Source organism: Sphaerodactylus townsendi, linkage group LG15 (assembly GCF_021028975.2).
Source record: "Sphaerodactylus townsendi isolate TG3544 linkage group LG15, MPM_Stown_v2.3, whole genome shotgun sequence".
NCBI classification, from domain to species: Eukaryota; Metazoa; Chordata; class Lepidosauria; order Squamata; family Sphaerodactylidae; genus Sphaerodactylus; species Sphaerodactylus townsendi.
The window spans coordinates 36,002,764-36,023,593 of NC_059439.1; the positions used below are offsets into that span (position 1 = coordinate 36,002,764).

General features: G+C 62.0%; 2 protein-coding genes across 2 annotated transcripts in view; one reads left to right on the forward strand and one right to left on the reverse strand.

Moving 5' to 3' along the window:
• The window catches only part of ACIN1 (apoptotic chromatin condensation inducer 1), a 37,700-nt gene extending 20,726 nt beyond the window's left edge, over window positions 1–16,974 (reverse strand). The window contains exons 1-6 of the mRNA XM_048516826.1: window positions 16,619–16,974; window positions 12,169–12,318; window positions 4,476–4,580; window positions 3,909–4,005; window positions 2,445–2,533; window positions 833–2,332 (exon numbers count right to left, since the gene is read on the reverse strand). Of these exons, the coding sequence (XP_048372783.1) occupies window positions 833–2,332; window positions 2,445–2,533; window positions 3,909–4,005; window positions 4,476–4,580; window positions 12,169–12,318; window positions 16,619–16,756 (2,079 nt within the window). The 5' untranslated portion in view covers window positions 16,757–16,974. The remainder of the gene's footprint in view (window positions 1–832; window positions 2,333–2,444; window positions 2,534–3,908; window positions 4,006–4,475; window positions 4,581–12,168; window positions 12,319–16,618) is intronic.
• Window positions 16,975–17,017: 43 nt separating this feature from the next.
• Window positions 17,018–20,517, forward strand: LG15H14orf119 (linkage group 15 C14orf119 homolog). The gene is made up of 2 exons (XM_048517528.1): window positions 17,018–17,229; window positions 19,993–20,517. Exon 2 carries the CDS (start codon window positions 20,004–20,006, stop codon window positions 20,349–20,351), a length of 348 nt encoding a protein of 115 aa, XP_048373485.1. The 5' UTR covers window positions 17,018–17,229; window positions 19,993–20,003; the 3' UTR covers window positions 20,352–20,517.
• Window positions 20,518–20,830: the final 313 nt, after the last annotated feature.

Genomic DNA, 20,830 nt, shown 5'->3' on the forward strand with positions numbered 1-20,830 from the left:
CTTGCTTCTGAGTAGGGTCATAATTCACCCATTGGAAGAGTTGCACAGTTGCTTCAAAGCAAGGCCACTGACTACCACCAAGCTTACTCCCGAGTAACCCACGCCTCAGAGCCAACCGTTTTTTCTAAACGAAAACCTCAGTATTCAGGTTAAATTGCCATTTTGGCACTTTGTGATAAATAAGTGAGTTCTGGGTTGCAGTTTGGGCACTTGATCTTGAAAAGGTTTGCCATCACTGACATAGATAATCATGTCCCTCCTTAACCTCCTTTTCACCAAACTAAACCTACGCAGCTCCCTTAATCTCCCCTCGGAGGGCAGGGATTCCAGACCTTTTATTATTTTGGTTGCCCTCCTCTGGCCCCCTTTTCCAGCTTGCCAATATCCTTCTTGAATTGTGGATGGAAAGACAGACCTAAGGCCAAAGTGACTGCCATCATGCACAACAACCGGTTCTCTTCGAGTCTTTCTGCTCAGTCATGCTCGGGTTTTGGTGCCTTCTGCTTCCCAAACGGAGAATCTGGGACTGGGGTATCCAACTCTGGTCCTCCAGAGGTTCATGGACTACGATTCCCATCCGCCCCGCCAATCATAGTCCATGCACATCTGGAGGACCAGAGATAGACACCTCAGTCCCAGACCCTTCAGCGTTTCCTCGTAAGGGAGGTGCCCCGTGCGTCTGTATCAGGACGACCAATGCTACTTTTCCGAATGGGACAGTTCAAGCAGAACCGAACTAGCTACCCTAAATCAACATGGCTGCCTTGTTCAGGAGTCCGGAGAGTTGTCGCCTTAAAAAGAAGAGGGAAGGAAAACCTACACTCCCGCTCACCTTCCTGCTGCTCTCACTGCTGGAACGGGACCGAGACCTGGAGCCGGAGCTCGTGTGTTGGTCCGAGCCGGAGCGGGACCGGGATCTCACGGCCCTGCGTTTCCTCGGGGACGACTCGGAGGAGCCGGAGCGGGGTCTTCTGGTGCGGGAGCGGGGCTGTGAACTCCCTCGGGAGCGAGAGCGGGATCGGGAGGAGCTGGAGGCAGAAGAAGACGAGGAGCGGGAGGAGCTGTCGCCTCCCAGCCTCTCGTGATGGGGCTGCGGGAGCGGCAAGGGAGAGGGTGAGTGGCCGGCCCGGCTCTCCGGGATGCCGGAGCTGGCTGCAGCTGGGGGTTCCTGAGAGGGGGGCGACGGCCGGGAAAGCTGCGGAGGGGCTTCGTCTTCCACCGGGCTGGATGCAGCCGGGGCTTCCAAGGTCAAGAGAGGAGGAGGGGGCTCATCCGCAGGGTGGTCTTGCTGGGAGTGTTGTGCTTCCATCAGCTGCGGGGGCGAGGGGGATGCGTGGACCAGGGCTGCCGCCGCCGCCGCTGCCTCCTCCAGCGTTCTCAGGGCCTCTGCCGCTTCCTCCTGGTCTTCCAGCCTTATGGGCTCCTCCACCTCCAGGTGGCGCTGCGGCGGAGAAGTGCTCTGCTCTGCCAGGCCTGCCACTGCTGCCTCCAGTGGTGTTTCACAGATCTCGGCCACCCCGTGCTCCTCCTCCTCCTGCACAACTTCTTCTGCTGGTCTCTCTTCTTGGACTTCCGGCGGCTGGGAGGCGGCCTCCGGTTTTATGGCTTCGATGGGTTCCTTTTCTGCTGGCACCCCGGGGCCCTCTTTCCCCTCCTGGCGATCTTGGGCGACCGCGGCCTGCTCCTCTTCCCTGCATTCTGGCACCACGGGATCGAGCTGCCTCTCCTTTGGACTCTTGGAGACGGGGAGGAGCAGCACGGCCATTTCACAGCCCTGGGCCTCAGGGGTCTGAGCCTGTTTTAGCTGAGCCACTGGTACAACCGGTGCCTGTTTTAGCTGAGTCGCTGGAGCAACCGGTGCCTGTTTCAGCTGAGCTGCTGGAGCAACCGGTGCCTGTTTCAGCTGAGCCGCTGGAGCAACCGGTACCTGTTTTAGCTGAGCCGCTGGAGCAACCGGTGCCTGTTTTAGCTGAGCCGCTGGAGCAACCGGTGCCTGTTTCAGCTGAGCCGCTGGAGCAACTGGTGCCTGTTTTAGCTGAGTCGCTGGAGCAGTAGGGGTTGAAGCCTGGGCCAAACCCCTCTCCGGCAGAGCTGCCCTTTCTGGCTTGGCTTGCCCCTTCGGCAGAGGGGCAGAGTCCTCTTCTTCCTCTTCCTCCTCCTCATCGTCCTCTTCCTCCTCCTCCTCCTCTTCTTCTTCCTCCTCCTCTTCTTCCTCCTCTTCCTCCTCCTCCTTCACGGGCACCCGTTGGACAGCCCTCCGACTCCTAAGAGAGGTCTCCCGCTCTTCGCTGCCCAGGCCGTGGCCTCCTCTGGGAGCCTTAATGGCTCTGGTCTGGGTGGGGAAAAGAGAAGGTTGAGTCCACAGTGGCTCCCCAGCAACCAAGCATCCGTCCCGGTGGTGATGCCTCCCCTCTCTCCCCTCCTCAATCCAGAGGGTCGCTTACCTGTCTAGCCCGGGAAGGGTGCTGCTCTTGTTTTCGGGCCCCCTCTTCGTCAGACTCTTCTCTCTCCCAGGACACGACGCACCCCTTGCCTAGCAAAGGAACAGGAAACCAATCAGCCAGCTAGACCAGACACGGGTCTCTGGAGGGAAACCGGACCCGCTTTTTGGATCGAAGCAGAGACCCTGAACTCACTTGTCCCCAGTCCGTGCAAATTGGACAACCCTCATTTCCTCCCCATCCCCATTTATTTTGTCCTTTCACTCCCCACCTCTCCAAGTGCTGGATCAAGGTGGCTGACGAGGCAGAATAAAACGAGACATGTTTCAAACAGCGAGCCCAACACGACAATCAAGAAAATTCATTTCTTCCCAGTCAAATCAACCATGTGCTAAAACCAGCAACATAAAACGGCCCATAAAAACCATCAGCCCTTAAGGAGGCAGGATCCTTAAAGCAAGAAAAGAAGAGGTCACATTTTAGCGAAGATCCTGGGTGAACAAAAGAGCAAGACTTGAGTCTAGGAACATATATAAAGACCAACAACATTTCCAGGGTATAAGCCATGGTGCCCGCAGTCACGTTGCCTGGTGGCTGCCGAGTGCTTTTAGAACGGGGGTGAGGCCAACGGGGTTCCGATCAGCCACTGAAGATCTGACAGATCCCTGCGTGTAGACAAGAAATACGCTCTCCAAATATTCTCCTCAAAGAGCATGGATCAGTGGAACATGTTTGGCAGGCCCTACGGAACTGCCTTGAGATCCTGCAGGGCCCTGGCGTCAGGTGACATGGAGTTCCACCGGGCCAGAGCTAGGGCTGAGAATGCCCCGGCTCTGGTTGAGGCTAGATATCCTTGGGGCTAGGGACGATGTTGTATGATGCTGTGAGCCCATTTGGGGAAGCGCGTCCCATAAATTGAATGAATGAAATGTTTTAAAACAGTGGTTCTCAACTTTCCTAATGCTGCAACCCTTTGAATACAGTTCCTCATGTTGTGGTGACCCCCAACCCTAACATCTATCCATTTTACAGATAGAGAACACTGATGCAGAGAGGCGACCCCTGTGAAATGGTCATTCGACCCCCAAAGGGGTCACGACCCCCAGGTTGAGAACCACTGTTTCAAAACAACTTATCCTTTTTTTAAAAAGCATTTGTTCAACAGCACTTCTGGCTGTGACAAAGGGCGGTGCGCATGATCGCAAAATGGGTGTCGCAGGAGGCCGAACCAGCTACTAGAATGTCAGGATGTATGCTTAACCTCACTTCCTGACATTCTGTGGCCGGTTTGGCCTCTTGCGACGCCCGTTTTGCGGTCAGACACACTGCCTTGTATCACATTTTCCAAAAATGCCGCTGGCTCAAAAAGGTTGATGCCGCTGGAATGCGCTTTCAAGAATCAAAATCCCCTTTGCCGCAGATGTAAGTCTTCTGGGTGAATTGAAGTATTCTTGTGTAGCAACTGACTGCTGCTACAGCAGGCAGCTTGTAAGACAGGGGGCTCTTCACAGCTGGGGAGCCACCACGGAGAAGGCCTCGCCTCTGCTACCCACATGCCTCGTTTCTGCAGGCAGGGGCACAGGCGGCAAGTCTGAGGTTACCCTGACTGGTGAGCAGAAGGGCATTACATGCTTTTCCAGTCAGACTCCCACAAGAACCTATCTGCGAGAACGGGCAAGAACTCACGTGCTGGGCTTGACGGACATTTGAAACTTAAGCCTGCCAAAGACAATAGCATTATCCTTTAATTTATTTTATTCTATGTACTGTTGTTTTGGCCCATTGTATGTAATACTGTTTCTGGCCTAGTGTACACCACCCAGAGCCCTTCGGGGGTGGGTGGTTTAGAAATTTGATAGATAAATAAATAAATCCTGTTCCCTGTCCTATTCCCTGCCTGCACAAAGGAGATGGCTGATCTTCATTCTATGAGAGGCCTAGTAGGAAGAGTTTTTCCCCTCTATAACATATACAGTGGCCCAAACAGCCACACTCATCACAGCTTGGAAGCTAAGAAGCGACTGCTATCAGTACGGTCCTGGCTCCTAAGTGGTGGAATTTGCTGTCAGCGGATATCAGGGCTCTGCAGGACATCTGGCAATTCCGTGGAGCCTGAAAGTCCGAGGTCTTCCGCTGAGCCTACGACCAAAGCTGAGGTGGTTGCCCGCGCATAATACTGCCCCCAAAACTCACCCCCCCCTTTTCATCCAAACATGATTCAAAAGTTGTTGTGGTGGGTTTTCCTGGCTGTGTGACGGTGGTCTGGTAGACCTTGTTCCGAAACAGACCACGGCCACGCAGCCCGGAAAACCCACCACAACCAGTTGAATCCGGCCGTGAAAGCCTTCGACAATGATGTATAAGATCGGGAGAAACTGAGGGCAATTTCCGATGGACTTAAATCGCCATTGTTGAATTTTATGAAATGCTTTGACAATTGATTGTTCCCATTATTGTTTTATGGCCATGTCAAATTGTGTGCGTTAGCCGCCCTGAGCCTGGCCTCAGGTGGACAATTAAATAATAATAAGAAGAAGAAGAGTTTGGATTTATATCCCCCCCTTTCTCTCCTGCAAGGTGGGGGGGGGTGGGGGGGGGGGGGGGGGTGGGGGTGTCTGGGGGGGGGGGGGGGTGGGGGGTTTGGGGGGGGGGGGGGTGGGGGGGGTGGTGGGGGTGGGGCGTGGGGGGGGGGGGGGGGGGGGGGGGGGGGGGGGGGGTGGGGGGGGGGGGGGGGGGGGGGTGGGGGGGGGGGGGGATTGGGGGGGGGGGGGTGGGTGGGGAGGGGTGGGGGTGGGGGGGGGGGGGGGTGGGTGTGGGGGGGGGTGGGGGAGTGGGGGGGGGGGTGGGGGGGGGGGGGGGGGGGGGGGGGGGGTGGGGGGGGGGGGGGGTGGGGGGGGGGGGGGGTGGGGGGGGGGGGGGGTGGGGGGGGGGGGGGGTGGGGGGGGGGGGGGGTGGGGGGGGGGGGGGGTGGGGGGGGGGGGGGGTGGGGGGGGGGGGGGGTGGGGGGGGGGGGGGGTGGGGGGGGGGGGGGGTGGGGGGGGGGGGGGGTGGGGGGGGGGGGGGGTGGGGGGGGGGGGGGGTGGGGGGGGGGGGGGGTGGGGGGGGGGGGGGGTGGGGGGGGGGGGGGGTGGGGGGGGGGGGGGGTGGGGGGGGGGGGGGGTGGGGGGGGGGGGGGGTGGGGGGGGGGGGGGGTGGGGGGGGGGGGGGGTGGGGGGGGGGGGGGGTGGGGGGGGGGGGGGGTGGGGGGGGGGGGGGGTGGGGGGGGGGGGGGGTGGGGGGGGGGGGGGGTGGGGGGGGGGGGGGGTGGGGGGGGGGGGGGGTGGGGGGGGGGGGGGGTGGGGGGGGGGGGGGGTGGGGGGGGGGGGGGGTGGGGGGGGGGGGGGGTGGGGGGGGGGGGGGGTGGGGGGGGGGGGGGGTGGGGGGGGGGGGGGGTGGGGGGGGGGGGGGGTGGGGGGGGGGGGGGGTGGGGGGGGGGGGGGGTGGGGGGGGGGGGGGGTGGGGGGGGGGGGGGGTGGGGGGGGGGGGGGGTGGGGGGGGGGGGGGGTGGGGGGGGGGGGGGGTGGGGGGGGGGGGGGGTGGGGGGGGGGGGGGGTGGGGGGGGGGGGGGGTGGGGGGGGGGGGGGGTGGGGGGGGGGGGGGGTGGGGGGGGGGGGGGGTGGGGGGGGGGGGGGGTGGGGGGGGGGGGGGGTGGGGGGGGGGGGGGGTGGGGGGGGGGGGGGGTGGGGGGGGGGGGGGGTGGGGGGGGGGGGGGGTGGGGGGGGGGGGGGGTGGGGGGGGGGGGGGGTGGGGGGGGGGGGGGGTGGGGGGGGGGGGGGGTGGGGGGGGGGGGGGGTGGGGGGGGGGGGGGGTGGGGGGGGGGGGGGGTGGGGGGGGGGGGGGGTGGGGGGGGGGGGGGGTGGGGGGGGGGGGGGGTGGGGGGGGGGGGGGGTGGGGGGGGGGGGGGGTGGGGGGGGGGGGGGGTGGGGGGGGGGGGGGGTGGGGGGGGGGGGGGGTGGGGGGGGGGGGGGGTGGGGGGGGGGGGGGGTGGGGGGGGGGGGGGGTGGGGGGGGGGGGGGGTGGGGGGGGGGGGGGGTGGGGGGGGGGGGGGGTGGGGGGGGGGGGGGGTGGGGGGGGGGGGGGGTGGGGGGGGGGGGGGGTGGGGGGGGGGGGGGGTGGGGGGGGGGGGGGGTGGGGGGGGGGGGGGGTGGGGGGGGGGGGGGGTGGGGGGGGGGGGGGGTGGGGGGGGGGGGGGGTGGGGGGGGGGGGGGGTGGGGGGGGGGGGGGGTGGGGGGGGGGGGGGGTGGGGGGGGGGGGGGGTGGGGGGGGGGGGGGGTGGGGGGGGGGGGGGGTGGGGGGGGGGGGGGGTGGGGGGGGGGGGGGGTGGGGGGGGGGGGGGGTGGGGGGGGGGGGGGGTGGGGGGGGGGGGGGGTGGGGGGGGGGGGGGGTGGGGGGGGGGGGGGGTGGGGGGGGGGGGGGGTGGGGGGGGGGGGGGGTGGGGGGGGGGGGGGGTGGGGGGGGGGGGGGGTGGGGGGGGGGGGGGGTGGGGGGGGGGGGGGGTGGGGGGGGGGGGGGGTGGGGGGGGGGGGGGGTGGGGGGGGGGGGGGGTGGGGGGGGGGGGGGGTGGGGGGGGGGGGGGGTGGGGGGGGGGGGGGGTGGGGGGGGGGGGGGGTGGGGGGGGGGGGGGGTGGGGGGGGGGGGGGGTGGGGGGGGGGGGGGGTGGGGGGGGGGGGGGGTGGGGGGGGGGGGGGGTGGGGGGGGGGGGGGGTGGGGGGGGGGGGGGGTGGGGGGGGGGGGGGGTGGGGGGGGGGGGGGGTGGGGGGGGGGGGGGGTGGGGGGGGGGGGGGGTGGGGGGGGGGGGGGGTGGGGGGGGGGGGGGGTGGGGGGGGGGGGGGGTGGGGGGGGGGGGGGGTGGGGGGGGGGGGGGGTGGGGGGGGGGGGGGGTGGGGGGGGGGGGGGGTGGGGGGGGGGGGGGGTGGGGGGGGGGGGGGGTGGGGGGGGGGGGGGGTGGGGGGGGGGGGGGGTGGGGGGGGGGGGGGGTGGGGGGGGGGGGGGGTGGGGGGGGGGGGGGGTGGGGGGGGGGGGGGGTGGGGGGGGGGGGGGGTGGGGGGGGGGGGGGGTGGGGGGGGGGGGGGGTGGGGGGGGGGGGGGGTGGGGGGGGGGGGGGGTGGGGGGGGGGGGGGGTGGGGGGGGGGGGGGGTGGGGGGGGGGGGGGGTGGGGGGGGGGGGGGGTGGGGGGGGGGGGGGGTGGGGGGGGGGGGGGGTGGGGGGGGGGGGGGGTGGGGGGGGGGGGGGGTGGGGGGGGGGGGGGGTGGGGGGGGGGGGGGGTGGGGGGGGGGGGGGGTGGGGGGGGGGGGGGGTGGGGGGGGGGGGGGGTGGGGGGGGGGGGGGGTGGGGGGGGGGGGGGGTGGGGGGGGGGGGGGGTGGGGGGGGGGGGGGGTGGGGGGGGGGGGGGGTGGGGGGGGGGGGGGGTGGGGGGGGGGGGGGGTGGGGGGGGGGGGGGGTGGGGGGGGGGGGGGGTGGGGGGGGGGGGGGGTGGGGGGGGGGGGGGGTGGGGGGGGGGGGGGGTGGGGGGGGGGGGGGGTGGGGGGGGGGGGGGGTGGGGGGGGGGGGGGGTGGGGGGGGGGGGGGGTGGGGGGGGGGGGGGGTGGGGGGGGGGGGGGGTGGGGGGGGGGGGGGGTGGGGGGGGGGGGGGGTGGGGGGGGGGGGGGGTGGGGGGGGGGGGGGGTGGGGGGGGGGGGGGGTGGGGGGGGGGGGGGGTGGGGGGGGGGGGGGGTGGGGGGGGGGGGGGGTGGGGGGGGGGGGGGGTGGGGGGGGGGGGGGGTGGGGGGGGGGGGGGGTGGGGGGGGGGGGGGGTGGGGGGGGGGGGGGGTGGGGGGGGGGGGGGGTGGGGGGGGGGGGGGGTGGGGGGGGGGGGGGGTGGGGGGGGGGGGGGGTGGGGGGGGGGGGGGGTGGGGGGGGGGGGGGGTGGGGGGGGGGGGGGGTGGGGGGGGGGGGGGGTGGGGGGGGGGGGGGGTGGGGGGGGGGGGGGGTGGGGGGGGGGGGGGGTGGGGGGGGGGGGGGGTGGGGGGGGGGGGGGGTGGGGGGGGGGGGGGGTGGGGGGGGGGGGGGGTGGGGGGGGGGGGGGGTGGGGGGGGGGGGGGGTGGGGGGGGGGGGGGGTGGGGGGGGGGGGGGGTGGGGGGGGGGGGGGGTGGGGGGGGGGGGGGGTGGGGGGGGGGGGGGGTGGGGGGGGGGGGGGGTGGGGGGGGGGGGGGGTGGGGGGGGGGGGGGGTGGGGGGGGGGGGGGGTGGGGGGGGGGGGGGGTGGGGGGGGGGGGGGGTGGGGGGGGGGGGGGGTGGGGGGGGGGGGGGGTGGGGGGGGGGGGGGGTGGGGGGGGGGGGGGGTGGGGGGGGGGGGGGGTGGGGGGGGGGGGGGGTGGGGGGGGGGGGGGGTGGGGGGGGGGGGGGGTGGGGGGGGGGGGGGGTGGGGGGGGGGGGGGGTGGGGGGGGGGGGGGGTGGGGGGGGGGGGGGGTGGGGGGGGGGGGGGGTGGGGGGGGGGGGGGGTGGGGGGGGGGGGGGGTGGGGGGGGGGGGGGGTGGGGGGGGGGGGGGGTGGGGGGGGGGGGGGGTGGGGGGGGGGGGGGGTGGGGGGGGGGGGGGGTGGGGGGGGGGGGGGGTGGGGGGGGGGGGGGGTGGGGGGGGGGGGGGGTGGGGGGGGGGGGGGGTGGGGGGGGGGGGGGGTGGGGGGGGGGGGGGGTGGGGGGGGGGGGGGGTGGGGGGGGGGGGGGGTGGGGGGGGGGGGGGGTGGGGGGGGGGGGGGGTGGGGGGGGGGGGGGGTGGGGGGGGGGGGGGGTGGGGGGGGGGGGGGGTGGGGGGGGGGGGGGGTGGGGGGGGGGGGGGGTGGGGGGGGGGGGGGGTGGGGGGGGGGGGGGGTGGGGGGGGGGGGGGGTGGGGGGGGGGGGGGGTGGGGGGGGGGGGGGGTGGGGGGGGGGGGGGGTGGGGGGGGGGGGGGGTGGGGGGGGGGGGGGGTGGGGGGGGGGGGGGGTGGGGGGGGGGGGGGGTGGGGGGGGGGGGGGGTGGGGGGGGGGGGGGGTGGGGGGGGGGGGGGGTGGGGGGGGGGGGGGGTGGGGGGGGGGGGGGGTGGGGGGGGGGGGGGGTGGGGGGGGGGGGGGGTGGGGGGGGGGGGGGGTGGGGGGGGGGGGGGGTGGGGGGGGGGGGGGGTGGGGGGGGGGGGGGGTGGGGGGGGGGGGGGGTGGGGGGGGGGGGGGGTGGGGGGGGGGGGGGGTGGGGGGGGGGGGGGGTGGGGGGGGGGGGGGGTGGGGGGGGGGGGGGGTGGGGGGGGGGGGGGGTGGGGGGGGGGGGGGGTGGGGGGGGGGGGGGGTGGGGGGGGGGGGGGGTGGGGGGGGGGGGCTGTGGGGGGGTGAGGGGGGGGGGGGGGGGGGGGGGGGGGGGGGCGGGGGGGGGGGGGGGGGGGGGGGGGGGGGGGGGGGGGTGGGGGGGGGGGGGGGGGAGGGGGGGATGGGGTGGGAGGGGAGGGGGGGGGGGGGGGGAGGGGGTGTTGGGGGGGGGGGGTGGTGTTGGGGGGGGGGGGGGGTTTTCGGGGGGGGGGGGGGGGGGGGGGGGGGGGTGGGGGGGGGGGGGGGGAGTGGTGTCCCCCAAGGATCCGTATTGGGACCAGTGCTCTTTAACCTATTCATAAATGACCTGGAAGTAGGGGTGGGTAGCGTGGTGGCCAAGTTTGCAGATGATACCAAATTATGTAGGGTGGTGAGAACCACAAAGGATTGCGAGGAGCTCCAAGCGGACCTTGATAAATTAGGTGAGTGGGCTAAGAAATGGCAAATGCAGTTCAATGTAGCAAAATGCAAAGTGATGCACATAGGGGCAAAAAATCCAAACTTCACATACATGCTACAGGGGTCAGTGCTATCAGTCACAGACCAGGAAAGGGATTTGGGCGTCTTAGTTGATAGTTCCATGGGAATGTCAACTCAATGTATGGCAGCTGTGAAAAAGGCAAACTCTATGCTGGGGATAATTAGGAAAGGAATTGATAATAAAACTGCAAAGATTGTCATGCCCTTATATAAAGCCGTGGTGCGACCGCACTTGGGGGGGGGGGGTGAGGGGGGGGGGGGGTGGGGGGGGGCGGGGGTGGGGGGGGGGGGGGGGGGGGGGGGGGGGGGGTGGGGGGGGGGGGGGGTGGGGGGTGAAAAAGGCAAACTCTATGCTGGGGATAATTAGGAAAGGAATTGAGAATAAAACTGCAAAGATTGTCATGCCCTTATATAAAGCAGTGGTGCGACCGCACTTGGAGTACTGTGTCCAGTTCTGGTCGCCGCATCTCAAAAAGGATATTGAGGAGATAGAAAAAGTGCAGAGAAGGGCAACAAGGATGATTGAGGGACTGGAACACCTTCCCTATGAGGAGAGGCTGCAGCGTTTGGGACTCTTTAGTTTGGAGAGGAGGCGGCTGAGGGGGGATATGATTGAAGTCTACAAAATTATGCATGGGGTAGAAAATGTTGACAGAGAGAAATTTTTCTCTCTTTCTCACAATACTAGAACCAGGGGGCATCCCTTGAAAATGCTGGGGGGAAGAATTAGGACTAATCAAAGGAAACACTTCTTCACACAACGTGTGATTGGTGTTTGGAATATGCTGCCACAGGAGGTGGTGATGGCCACTAACCTGGATGGCTTTAAAAAGGGCTTGGACAGATTTATGGAGAAGTCGATCTACGGCTACCAGTCTTGCTGCCTTGATCTCAGATTGCAAATGCCTTAGCAGACCAGGTGCTCAAGAGCAGCAGCAGCAGAAGGCCACTGCTTTCACCTCCTGCATGTGAGCTCCCAAAGGCACCTGGTGGGCCACTGTCAGTAGCAGAGTGCTGGACTAGATGGACTCTGGTCTGATCCAGCAGGCCAGTTCTTATGTACTTATGTTCTCTGTTTGATGATTTGTTGATTTCGGTTCTGTGAAATCGCCTGAGAGATTTCAATAAAACCTGCATATTCTCTTCACCACCTGGGTGTTCCTTACCTGCCAATCCCCTAATGGAAAAGAACCCCCTTGGCAATACAGGTGGGCAGTTCCAATCCAATCACCTTTATTGGGCATAAACCAGAAGTACCATACATTCCAAGTCCAAGAACAGGATCATTGTTATATGTCATGTAGAACATGGATTAAAAATGTAGCAACTGCTTCAGAAATTTCTACATTAGGGCTGTTCAATAGCTTAGACATTTTTAGTTTGTCTGAGGGAAACATAAATTCAAGAGGCAGTAAAGCTCCCAGATCGGTTCTAATATCATTATACCTCGAACAGTAAAGCAGGATATGAGGGACTGAGTCCATAGCGTTGGAACAGTACCGACAACAACGCTCACTTTGTGGAATGTTAAGGAAACGACCTTGAAGATAGACAGAGGGGAAGGAGTTGCACCTTGCTCTGGTCATGACCCATCTGCACTTATAGTTAACAAGCTGTTCTAAATATACAGCAGGGCTAGATTTCGGGGGTGTGATCCCAAAATCTAGAGGGGAACAGGAGCTTTGTGCAGCACTCAGGAGAGATTGGTATTCCTGGTCATACAGTCTGATCTTTAGATGATGGTAAATTTCCGTGGCAGTAAGCATGTGAAGAGACTCCCATGAGAAACCCAAGGAGAAGATTTTTTTTTTCAATATGGAGCCCAGGTGGGCAGTTAACAGCCCAGGAGAACAGGGTTCAAACCCCAGTTTCAGGTCAGGGTTTTTAAAGCTCACTGGCGAAAGAGGAGAGGAGAAAGGAGCGGTTTCCTGCGCCCCCTGCAGTTCGTCTACGTTCAGCGGGTAGCTCACAGCTCTCACCTGGGAGTTGGGCTGGAAGGTGCTGTGGGGCGTCGACTGCTTATGGAGGTTTTCAAGCATCAGGGCCTGCAAAGGAAAGGGAGACTAAGTCAAACGATGCCCAGCTGCTCCAAAAAACCAAACCCAGAGGCTATCAACACTGACTGTCTAACCCAGTGTTTCCCTAACTTTTCGACATCACGGTACCCTTGACCTCAATCTCATATCTCACAGTACCCCTGCCATCCCCCACTGTCCCCTCCCAGTGCCCCTGCTTACCCCCACCCCCCACCTTCCCCTCCCAGGGTTAAGGGAAGCACTGGGGGAGGGTGTGTGTGCGGGAATTGGCTGCTGGCCTTGCGGCAGGCCCTGCCTCCTGGGCCAGCTCCATCCCCTTACTGGTGCCAGCGGGATACACCACAAAAGTGAGGGGGGCCGGTAGTGTTGCCGCGGTACCCCTGGGACATACTCACGGCACCCCAGGGTACCATGGAACCCTGGTTGGGAATCACTGGTCTAGCCAAAAGCAGGACACTGCTGCAGAAATATTAGTTTCCCATTCAGCCCAATATTAGCCAGCTGGTTTAGTGTAACCCTTGTCTCAAGAGCCGGAAATTAATGGTTCATCCATCGACTCAGCAAGGACCACCTGCTTAGGCCAACGTCGCAACATCAACGCACCCAACGATTCTGACCCACTGACAACAAATCCAAGTTGCCTCATCTCAGCGTGTGATGCCCAGCTCTTCAGACCTGCCCAAGAACGAATTCCCCCTCTTCTGACATCCCAAACCCCACGACTGAAGTCAACCCCACATTCTGAGCCGCAACTCCTCCATGTTCTCACCACCTGCCGTTCCACTATTCCACAACGGTCAATCGGAAGACATCGCCTTAGCTCTTTTGCGTCTCTTTATTCTGCTCGGAATCACACTCACTTATATCAGCCAATCTGACGCCCTTGATCGAGCCCAACTAAACCCACAACCGTTCCCAATCAGAAAGCTGCAGTTCCGTTCAATTGCTCACATCCCACCCAATCAGAACCGGGGCTCCGGATCAGCGTTTTGCAAGCCCCAGCTCCCTTCCAATCTTCCAGGCCCCCAATAAGAGACCAATAAATCAGCCAGCTGCTATCGACTGCCACACACATAAATAAGGGCACCCATCCTTACAGGGGCCTGTCAAATGCATCATAGAAGACGCCTCTGCAACTACTCATCATTTCAGATTTGCAAAAGAGTGTTATCTTTTAAGGGAAATCGTGATAGCCGCGGCCTTTTAAAGATGCAAAACTGAAGCCAAGACACAGTAACTGGTCCAAGCGCAGACACAGATTCTGAACTCCACATCCAACGTGCTAGCCATTTGGCCACCAACACTGACAATTCGAAAAACAGAGCGGGAAGGGACCAGAAGGGTCATCTAGTCCAGCCCCCTGCATAATGTAGGAAATTCACAATCATCCACCCTTTTGCCCAGTGACCCCTGCTCTATGCCCAGAGGAAGGCAAAAAAACCTTCAGGATTCCTGACCAATCCGGCCTGGAAGAAAATCCGTCCCTGACCTAATTAAACCTAATTTAAGGTAAAATTACTATTGCAAGTCCTTACCCAATAAACCAAAATGCCTCCATCCCAAAGGCAACCCTGTTCCCCTCCAAAGGACTCCCCAGTTGGACAGAACACAACAACCTCTTGGGTGCCCAGGGTACAATTTAGAGCTCGTGCCGACAGATTATTCCAAAGAAGAAGAAGAGTTTGGATTTATATCCCCCCCTTTCTCTCCTGCAGGAGACTCAAAGGGGCTGACAATCTCCTTGCCCTTCCCCCCTCACAACAAACACCCTGTGAGGTGGGTGGGGCTGAGAGAGCTCCGTAGAGCTGTGACTAGCCCAAGGTCACCCAGCTGGCGTGTGTGGGAGTGTACAGGCTAATCTGAATTCTCCAGATAAGCCTCCACAGCTCAGGCGGCAGAGCTGGGAATCAAACCCGGTTCCTCCAGATTAGATACACGCGCTCTTAACCTCCTACACCACTGCTGCTCTCACAAAGGGATATCTTTGCATTCTGGAAGCATAGAACCGAAGCCTGCCTTATAAAGTGCCCACCAGAGAAGCGGATAGAAAGCATGCCCTGGAATAAGGGAAGGTTCCTTTCCCTCCTAACTCAAAGCTCCTTGGCCTGTCATAGGCAGTGAAAGCCAGGATCGTATCTGGACTCCCAGAGTGAAAAGTCTATTCACCAGTTTATAGAGACATACATAACTGTTATGGGAAGTTCCCATTAACACAGCACGAGTACCATTTTACAAGCCACAACTAAATAATACTTTCCCCAGTGGCTCCTTTCCACAAAAGAGAATGACCTGGAAATCTAATTCCAAGCATGCTGGGCTGGCTGGGCTGCCGGGGAAAAAAACTCATTCGCCTTCAAGCCTCCACTTTACTTGTTTGTCTCCCAGAGCAAAGCCTCACGAGTTTCACAAGGTCAGCTTAAAGACTCCAACACTTGCTTCCGGTGTCTGTTTACTGAAGAGGACAGATTCATGCATTGGTGCTTAAGCCCACCTCACGTGTTCCAAAGTACATACACGCACACACATACAGGTTAATCCACAGGTTCCGGAGAGCGGCAGAAACAGACTGCAGCTACGAGTCCTCGGTTTGAGACTCACCTTGGCTGTGGACCCAGAAAGTGGGCTTAGGCGAGCTAGTCTAAGATTCAACCCCTTCCTAGTTATCTGCCGGAAAGAACACCGACTAACTTAACAGGCTGTCAGGCAGATTGCTGCAGTTAAGGGATGCACTTGGAACATTCCACGCGCAGCCGAAAATGCGAGAAAGCAACAAGTTGCTAAGGGAGCAGAGAGAAAAGGACAATACCTCGCAATTGTACCCAAGGAATAAGTCCTCATAAAATGCACAAAGAGTCACGACATACCGTATATACCGGCGTATAAGACGACTGGGCATATAAGACGCTAATCCCCACTCTCTTCCGAAGTTAAAATATAGAGCCTTTGCAGGATAATACTCATTTCGCCATATATAGAGTTACCCACCGGCGTATAAGACGACCCCACACTTTACAGATGATTTCCCAGGGTTCAAAAGTAGTCTTATACGCCAGTATATACAGTATGTCTCTTTCTTCACGAACTAGGGTACCTGAACCAAACCCTTTGCCAGCAAGAAACACAGCTCCCCCTTTTCTCATAAGGTCTAAAATTCCCCTGTAGGCCTCTCCTCCACCACCACCATATTCGACAACTGCTGCATTTGTTCAGATCCCAATTCACATCTGTACTACACACGAAGCAAAGAACTACATGGTGTAAATACACTGTCAAGGAGGAGAGACCAGCCTTCTTCCATGTTGCTGTTTTTAGTTTGTAGAACTCTCATCTTAACTGACTCAGGAAGAACTCACGCAAAACTAAACACCGCTGTATTCTTAAGGAAGGGGAGAGACAAAATGCTGACACAGGAAAGTTCTCGTTCAGGAAAAAGTTTACTTTCAAAAACAGTGCTGCTTATATTGGAGATGTCGAGTTCTTGCGCTACACACAACCTCTGGCAAAGCTTATCCTACTTTGCCTGCAACATCCTGCACAAAACTTCAATGAATTAATGAACAACAAAAAGTGCAGTGAACGTGCACAAAATCCAACGTGTCAGGCGAGACAAAAATGGGAGGAAAAGTTAGGCCAAAGGGGGTTCCGCAGACTCTCCCAAAAGCTAACTCCCCCAGGCGTATGGTTGAGACAGCTACAGTGATACATCAATAAGGCCCCCTTGATCTGTCTGCTGGGGTCCTGTTCCAATCAAACAGTGAAACTATAAGAGAAGGTGGGATCCATGTATTGAATGGACCTGTGGGCCTGCGGCAGTTCTTTGCTGAGATATTTTAAATTTACAGGATATTCAATTTAAAAGTATTCATAATGTTCCTCGTGTGTTGGAAACCGCCTGGAACCTCCAGGCAAGGGCGGGGAATACATCCACAAGTAAATAAATAAATAAAATAAAACTTCCAGCAACAATTTGCATCAGCACAGAAACCCCAACAAGATATTCAGAAGCAGGATCCTGACACCTTCCGGCACCATTCTTCTAAAGGACCCCCCCCCCCTCTTTGGGCAACTCCAAAAGTCCAGTCCCAGGTGGGACCCCCCCAATCCCCTCCCCCCGATATTTACACCAGCCGTAGATTCCCGCCCAGTCTCTTGGTGGCAGAAGTGGCATCCCGCCCCGCGCATGCGTGGTACCCATTTGCACCCCGGGCCACGGGCCCCGTTGCTTCAGGGCACCAACTGCGTGCTGGTCTGCGCATGCGCAGAGCGGCGCGGGCCCCGGGCCCCCCTTCGGCAGGGCCCTTCTCCTCACCCCGCGGAGGCGCTTGATCAACGCGCTCTTCTTCCCTCTCTTCCCCAGGCCGCGCTGCTCCAAAGCCGCCTTCAGGTCGGCCACCCTCAGCGCCTGGAGTGGCCTCCCGTCCAGAGTCACCTCCTCCCCGTCCGCCATCTTGTGTGGCGCCGCTGCCTGCCCTCCCCAGAGCTTCGGGGGTGTTCGGAAGCTTCCGGAGGCGGCTTCGGAGCTCTGAAGTGACCTCCGACACCCGCTTCGGGCCCGCTCGGGATTCTCCGCCCGCGATTCGGGAACTGTCGTTTCGCTTCGGACACTTCCGCTCCGCTAGGCCGCCTCTTTCGACGGACAAGTCTTTCCGGTCCCCTCTGTGTGTTTCCGGGTCACCCGAAGAGCGGTTGGCTCTTCCCCAACCCGGAAATAAGTTCCGGAAAAGACTCGGGAACTTCCGGACTCCTGCACGGAACGCTCGGCAGTTTCCGCCTCGGTCGAGGGGACTTGCCAGCGAAGCTCGGGAACTTCCGGCTCTCCTGGTCCTTTCCCGTAACTCCGCCCACGACTCCGCCTCCTTTGGGTTGGTTCCTTGCGAAGATGGACGCGGACAGCGTGCGCTGAGCCAGGAGCGGACGCAGGTGAGGACAGAGCGCCCCTTTTCGTTGCGGATATATATTTATGTATGTGTAGCTGGCGCAGAATTAGGTGTGCGTGTATCGGTGGGCAGGAAGGGAACGGCTGCCGGATTGCTGCCTCCCGCTTCCGTTCCTTGCATCGAGCTTCCATTTCTCCCCCGAAGAGCATGGCCCAGCTGTGTATTAATAGACCAGGAAAAAAAAACTTTGCCCATGCTCACTAGTGTTCTTTTTGTGTATTTCGGGGTGCAGACTTGTGCTCTAAAACAGTGTCTGGAGACTGAGACCCGGCTCCCACGAACCTAGAGTCTAGGGGGTGCTCTGTGCAAGAAAACTCTTTGATGCATTACAGTACTCTTAAATGCTTCATGAAGGCTTAGCAAGACCCTTTTCTACCGCGTTAGGCAGCTTACTTATAATCAGCTTTTCACTCAGTTATGAAGTGAGTGCCTGGCACCGTTCTTTCTCATTCCCACCCTTGGCAGGTACTGGATTTGCAGCCAGGTGACTCTCAGGACCCCCAAACATAATCTAGGACACATTCCAAGCACGTTCAACTTCAGCAGCTCCTCTTTGTGTTTTGCTTGCATGGGAGTTCAAGAATGAAGCCTTCCTTCCCCCCCCCTTTTCCCATATATTGGGGGTACAAGCACAGAAATCGCACCCAGCTTGACTTGTCCGCCTGTCACATTTGTTGCACTGTGACAGCTCCACGTCAGGAGTGCCAATCTCTGCCTGCCACAATAATGCACAGTTTGCTGTAGTGTTGTGGACTCTGTCGAACATTAGTTAAATGCAGGCTTCTGGTTGCACTCCCAATGTTTCATTTCAATGTGCTTTATTTATACCCCACCTTTCTCCCCATTGGGGACTCGAGGCTGCTCATGTCGTCATCCTCTCCTCCATTTTATCCTCATCGGTTAGGTGGAGAGAACGTGACCGTCACCCATTGAGCTTCCGTGGCAGCGTGGGGTTTTGCGACTGGGTCTCCCTGATGATAGTGGGACACGCTAACCCCGTGGTGGCGAACCTTTGGCACTCCAGATGTTATGGACTACAATTCCCATCAGCCCCTGCCAGCACGACCAATTGGCCATGTTGGCAGGGGCTGATGGGAATTGTAGTCCATAACATCTGGAGTGCCAAAGGTTCACCACCACTGCACGGCTAACCGCTGTGCCACGTTGGCCCTCACGTGTGCCATGAAGTTGCAACTGACTTAGGGTGAGCCCTCGTGGGGTTTTCAAAGTAAGAGATGAGCAGGGACAGTTTGCCCCACCTTCCTCTGTACAGCAACTCTGACCTTTCTTGCTGGCCTCCTGTTCCAACTGTGGCCGACCTTCATTGTGTGGTGGAAAGTCACAGCCGACTTATGGAGGTTTTCAAGTCAAGAGAATTCAAGTCAAGAGCCCCATAGGGAGCTCGGAGAGTTCATGTGTGGGAGTGGGGGATTGAACATGGTTCTCCAGATACAAGCCCACGGCTGTTAACCACTCCACCATGCTGGCTCTCTTAGCGCCCCAGATAATCCCCCGTCCATTATTTGGAGTACTGTGTCCAGTTCTGGTCGCCGCATCTCAAGAAGGATATTGAGGAGATAGAAAAAGTGCAGAGAAGGACAACAAGGATGATTGAGGGACTGGAGCACCTTCCCTATGAGGAGAGGCTGCAGCGTTTGGGACTCTTTAGTTTGGAGAGGAGACGGTTGAGGGGGGATATGATTGAAGTCTATAAAATTATTCATGGGGTTGAAAATGTTGACAGAGAGAAATGTTTCTCTCTTTCTCACAATACTAGAACCAGGGGGCATTCATTGAAAATGCTGGGGGGAAGAATTAGGACTCATAAAAGGAAACACTTCTTCACGCAACGTGTGATTGGTGTTTGGAATATGCTGCCACAGGAGGTGGTGATGGCCACTAACCTGGATAGCTTTAAAAGGGGCTTGGATGGATTTATGGAGGAGTAGTCGATCGATGGCTACCAATCTTGATCCTCTTTGATCTGAGATTGCAAATGCCTTAGCAGACCAGGTGATTGGGAGCAGCAGCAGCAGCAGGCCATTAGCTTCACTCCTCCACTGCAGGTGAGCTCCCAAAGGCACCTGGTGGGCCACTGCAAGTAGCAGAGAGCTGGACTCAATAGATGGACTCTGGTCTGATCCAGCAGGCTCCTTCTTTATGTTCTTAAAGGCTCCTTGCTTTCACCTCCCTGCAGGTGGTGAGCTCCCTAAAGGCACCTGGTGGGCCACTGCGAGTAGCAGAGTGCTGGACTAGATGGACTCTGGTCTGATCCAGCGGGCTCTTTTCTTATGTTCTTAAGGCCATTGCTTTCACCTCCTGCATGTGAGCTCCCAAAGGCACCTGGTGGGCCACTGCGGTAGCAGGCAGAGAGCTGGGACTACAGGATGGATCTCCTGGTCTGATCCCAGCTGGCCTCTTTCTTATGCTCTTAAGGCCCTGCTTTCACATGCCTGCATGTGAGAGGCCTCCCAAAGGAAGGCACTCTGGTGGGCTACTCAAGTGCAGTAGCTTAAGAGAAGCTGTGGGACTAGATGGACTCTGGTCTGATCCAGCGGGCTCTTTCTTATGTTCTTAAGGCCCTTGCTTTCACCTCCTGCATGTGAGCTCCCAAAGGCCACTGCGAGTAGCAGAGAGCTGGACTAGATGGACTCTGGTCTGATCCAGCTGGCTTGTTCTTATGTTCTTAATCCCACTTGGTCCCTTTCCCTGCTTCTCTCCGAACCCCTGCCCTGTTTCCCCACAGCTTCCTGCAGGATGGCTGAGCCGCTGCCCCTGTCGTACGTGACCGCTCAGGAGATCCGCTGCCTCCTGCACTGGCTGTCGAGCTGGGCCCCTGCTCAACGGGGACGCTTCCTTCAGGACTTGGTGGACAAGGCCGTGCCCTGCAAGGTGCTGCCTCTCCTGGAAGGGCTCGCGGGACTTAGCATGGAGGCTGGGAAGCCCCCGTCCATCTTTGAGTGCCAGATGCGCCTCTGGGACCAGTGGTTTCGGGGCTGGTCGGAGAACGAGCGCAACGAGTTCGTGAGGCAGCTGGAGGAAGTGGAGCCGGACATGGCCTCCCGCTTTTATCAGGAGGTGGCCAAGACGGCGGGGCAGGAGTGACGGGAACTCTCTCCTTCTCTGGTTTTTGTCATGACAGTTTTCCCCAAATGTCCTGCAGTGAGCTCACTCCTGTTGTGCTGGACTGATTCCCCCCCCCCCCCCAATGAAGTATCAACCCATGTAGGACCAAGAGTCGTTGCAAACTATAATAAAAGGCTACACCAAATATACGGCTGTCCTTTAAACGGCCTGTTTTCCTTTAAAGCAGTCTGGTGGGGGAAGGGGCTGTCATTTCACAACCGAATTACGGAGACCCCCTCATGGGGATTTCAAGGCAAGAGATGTTTAGAAGTGGCTTCCTATTGCCTGCCTCTGCGTCGCGATCCTGGACTTCCTTAGTGGACGCCCATCCAAGTTCTGGCCACAGCCAACCTTGCTTAGCTTTTGAGGTCTGATGCGATCTGGCTAGTCTGGGGCATCCAGGTCAGACATCTGATGAAATCAGGCTAGCTTGGAGCATCCAGGTCAGATATCTGATT

Bases quoted from the DNA above. Each gene is read 5' to 3' on its own strand.
- LG15H14orf119 (XM_048517528.1), top strand. From the start codon at position 20,004: ATGGCTGAGCCGCTGCCCCTGTCGTACGTGACCGCTCAGGAGATCCGC.